The sequence below is a fragment of the Excalfactoria chinensis genome, chromosome 2 (assembly GCF_039878825.1).
Source record: "Excalfactoria chinensis isolate bCotChi1 chromosome 2, bCotChi1.hap2, whole genome shotgun sequence".
In the NCBI taxonomy this organism is placed as follows: domain Eukaryota; kingdom Metazoa; phylum Chordata; class Aves; order Galliformes; family Phasianidae; genus Excalfactoria; species Excalfactoria chinensis.
In genome coordinates this window covers 84,723,306-84,727,501 of record NC_092826.1, presented here as the reverse complement: position 1 = coordinate 84,727,501, position 4,196 = coordinate 84,723,306, and the positions used below count along the sequence as shown (strand labels likewise).

Sequence of the window (4,196 nt, the reverse complement as noted above, 5' to 3'; positions counted from 1 at the left end):
TTTTACGTTTGTCTCATGTTTTACATGTTTGGGGGCACTCTTAAAACAGGCTTCAGGGTACAAAAAATGCCTGTGGAACATTTTTGTCTGGATGATTTTGCTTTCAGAATCAGCTCTGACTTCACAGCTGACTTCCCTGCCTACAGCTGTGCATAGCTTTTCTTAAAGTCCATGTATAAATAAGTGTACGTTTTCCTTCTATTTATCAGCTCATGTAGTTAGAAATTAAAGAAAAAATAACTAACTTCTCTGTGGCTGCCAGCAGCTGCTGACTGCATGGAGTTTGCAGGTCTGTCCAAGGGAAGCTTGTGAGCACAGTGTCATGGTGGCTCAGGTTTAAATGCTGCTTTTTGTGGTGCCAACAAGGGCAACTGGGGAAGATAAGTGGGAAGCTGACACAGTCTGCTGTTCCCCATCCCTGTTACAGTTACACTTGTATGATTACAGTGTGGTGTACTGACAGTAAGACTAGCACAAGAGGAAAAGCCATGTGAATTTTTGATGTTGTCGTCCAAGAGCTGTGAGTCTCTGCGACTGATGACTGCAGGTTCTGATGCTTTCATAGAACCATTAAGGTTGGAAAAGACCACAAAGATCACAAAGTCCAACCACTAACTCACCACCCATGCCCACTAAACCATGTCCCTCAGTGCCACATCTACCCTCTTCTTGAAATCCTGCAGGGCTGATGACTCCACCACCTCCCTGGGCAGCCTGTTCCAGTGCCTTGCCCCTTTTCTGAGAAGAAAGCCTTTTTCCTAACATCCAACCTGAACCTCCTCTGGCATAACTTGAGGCCATTCCCTCTCATCCTATCACTAGTTACCCAGAAGATACCTGCCTCTGCCTTGCTACAACCTCCTTTCTGGTAGTTGTAGAGAGCAGTGAGGTATCCACTGAGCTTCCACTTCTCCAGTCTAAACCACCCCTGTTCCTTCAACCACTTCCGTAAGACTTGTGTGCCAGACCCCTCACAGATTCATTGCCCTCCTTTGGACACCTGCAGGGCCTCACTGTCTGTCTTGTAGCAAGGGGCCCAACAGTGAGCGCTGTACTGGGGGTGCAGCACCAGCAGAAATCTCCATTATAATTCTCAGTATTGCTCATAGCTGCTGAGGGCTGCTGCTGCTTTAAGAACTGAACAGAAAAGAGGCGTTACCTTCTTGTCTCAGTGAGATAGAGTGATCTGAGAACTGGTCATCTGGTCAACTGTCACTTCTGGACAGTGAAGAAGTTTAAGTGCCTCCCTGGTTAAAGTGCCTCCACTCTTTCTATCCAGATTTTTTCTAGGTGCGACAGCTACTAGGGCTTATCTAGAGTTTGTGGACTTATGATAGAGCTGAGTGTAGCCATCAGTGGTAAAAGCAGCCATTGGTCATTGCTCAGAACAGCAAAAGAAATCGTGTGCAATTGCGACCACTTCTTTGCCCCGATACAGGGCACGAATAGCAACAGCAACGTTACGGCGACTTGGAGACTGGAGGCCTGAGCAAGGCCCCGCTCTGCGGCGGCACGGAACCGCCGAGCGCGGTCTTCCGAAGCACGGCGGCGGCAGGCGGGGGGGGAAGCTCCGGGCCCTGTCCCCGGGCTCCGGGCCGCACCGCCGCAGCCGGCCCGCAGGGGGCAGCCGCCGGCCCGCTGAGTCCCGCCTGGTTGCGGCGGGGATGGCGGAGGCGGCGGACGAGGCGGAGCTGGGCCTGGTGGAGTGCCGGGTGTGTTTCGAGCGATACGGCCCTGACGGGCAGCGGCGGCCGCGTAACCTGCCGTGCGGCCACGTCCTGTGCCGCGGCTGCGTGGAGGCGCTGGGCGGCCCCGAGCGGCGGCGCTTGGAGTGCCCCTTCTGCCGGCGGCCCTGCGTCCTCGGCGAGACCAGCGACTGCCTGCCGCTGCTGCAGCTGTTGGAGCTGCTGGGCCCCGGCGGCCTCAGCCCCTCGGCCCTCGGGAGGGCGGCCGGCGGCGCGGCCCCGCCGCGGCTGCAGCTGTCGCTGGGCGGCTGGGGGTCGCTGCTGAACCCCACGGGGGTGGCGGCGTGCCGGAGGTCGGGGCGCCTGGCCGTGGCCCACGACGGCAAAAAGAGGATCCACGTCTTCGGGCCGAGCGGGTCCTGCCTGCAGCGGTTCGGGGAGCGGGGGGACGCGGACAACGACATCAAGTACCCGCTGGGTGTGGCGGTCACGGCAGACGGGAACGTGGTGGTCACCGACGGCGGGGACCGCTCGGTGAAGGCCTTCGACTTTGATGGAAGGGGGACTCTGGCTGTGCGCGAAGGCTTCTGCCTGCCGTGGGGCCTGGGTGCCACCCCCGAGTGCGACGTGATGGTGACGGACGCCGAGGCTGGAGCTCTGTACCGCCTGACAGCCGACTTTGGCAGGGGGAAGCTGAAGAAGTGCCAGCTGGTCCGGTCCAAGTTAACGTGCCCCAGAGGGGTGGCGGTCTGCCCGAGCTCGGGTGCTGTTGCGGTGATAGAGCACCTGAATACTAAAGGACCGAGCAGCTGCAGCACCCGAGTGAAGATATTCAGTGCGGACATGACTCTCATTGGCCAGATGGATAGCTTTGGGCTGAACCTCGTTTTCCCCTCCAAAATATATACCACAGCTGTGGCCTTTGACAAAGAGGGTTGCATCGTCGTAACCGATGTCTGCAGTCAGGCTGTGATATGCCTGGGGAAACCTGAGGAGTTTCCCATCTTTAACCCTCTAGTTAGCCATGGGCTTTCTTATCCCGTAGGACTAACTTACACGGCAAACAACTCCCTCGTTGTTTTAGACAGCGGTGATCATTCAGTAAAAATATATAGCTCTGCCTGAGTGGGCTTAGATGTGTTCAGCTATTGGTTTGAGCTGCTTTTGGCTACAAAGTGTGTGCAGTACTTGTGTTCAGAGGCACGCAGGGAGGAAGTATTATTCCCTGGGCTTTGCGTGAAGTGAGATCACCCTTAGGCCAAAGGACAGTACTTCCCACAAAGTGTACACCAGATCCCACATATAGCCACAGGAGACAATGTGGCTGCTGCAGACCGAAGTCAGCGGCGAACCAAGCAAGCGAGGAGAAATGGCAGCTTCAGCTCAAGTCCAATTGATCTAGCCATGATCAATTGTAATACATGAGCTATCAGCATTTAGTGATTTATGTGAAGCAAATAGATGCTCAAAGCCTTTCTGTTTTCTTCTCCTTACTGAGGAAATGCCCTTCTTTGTATGCATTTCTTACCCACCTCTTCAGCATTTTACTGAAACACTTAACACTTCCCACATAATGTTGGAGGGGAGTAATAAGGGCAAGGGGGTGAGAGCCTTGCCTTTTCCTAGCCTACAAAAAGTATTTTGCTGATAGCAGATAGCAGCTTAGCAACTCTTGAAAACAGTTTTGCTGTGGATGTGAGTTCTGTTGCCTTATTACACCACAGAAATCCATGTAAGTTTAGAACAAAATAGCACACCTACTAGAAGTCACTGCTGCATTCTAGGAATTCAAGTGCTTCTAAACTAAGTACTTCGGTGGTGCAGCACTAAAAGGGAGTTACATATATAGTGTCTTGTGTGGTGGAGACAAATAGATTAGCATAAAACTTTTATGAAGGTATATTTAGTGACTGAAAGCATGCATATTATCTAAAGCCATTTCAAATTCATGTGTAGTCTTCCTGTTGGTTAACTTTTCATTTGGCTTTTGCTCTGACTTCTTGGCCATTCAGTAACTACTTGTAATACTGTATGAATAACATGTACCAATTATTTAAAACTGGAGCAATTTTGGCCCTCAAAATCAAACGATGTATTAAAACTCTCATGTATTAATATATCTTATGTTCACATTTATAAAAGCAGAGCAAACGAGTATATTAAATACAGCTATTTGTAAAGCTTAATTGAAAAGTGGGCTGGAGGTCAAATAACCATGGAGTTGGATCCATCAAAATATGAATAAGAACAAATGAAAGTGGGATCCATCAGTGTCTAACCAAACTGTTTTCACGCTCCTGAGAACAGGAAAAGGCCAACACGTTCCTGTTCTTAAGAAAATAAACTCCCCCCTATACCCTAGCTGAGGGTTTCTGCATCTATTTCTTTGGGTAGTCTGGAGAAGTGCAGGGGGCAGATGAGCGTGACCTTTCCCTGGCGTGCCAATGCAACAATTTGATTGTAGACCAACGTTTGGCAGGTGATTCAGCCTAGCGACTGACAAACCCGTGT

The 4,196-nt window shown here is 51.5% G+C and overlaps 1 protein-coding gene across 1 annotated transcript; it reads left to right on the top strand.

Moving 5' to 3' along the window:
- Window positions 1-1,566: 1,566 nt before the first annotated feature.
- Window positions 1,567-3,986, top strand: NHLRC1 (NHL repeat containing E3 ubiquitin protein ligase 1). Its single transcript, XM_072329080.1, has one exon. The coding sequence runs from the start codon at window positions 1,665-1,667 to the stop codon at window positions 2,808-2,810; it is 1,146 nt and encodes a 381-aa protein (XP_072185181.1). The 5' UTR covers window positions 1,567-1,664; the 3' UTR covers window positions 2,811-3,986.
- The last annotated feature ends 210 nt before the right edge of the window (window positions 3,987-4,196 follow it).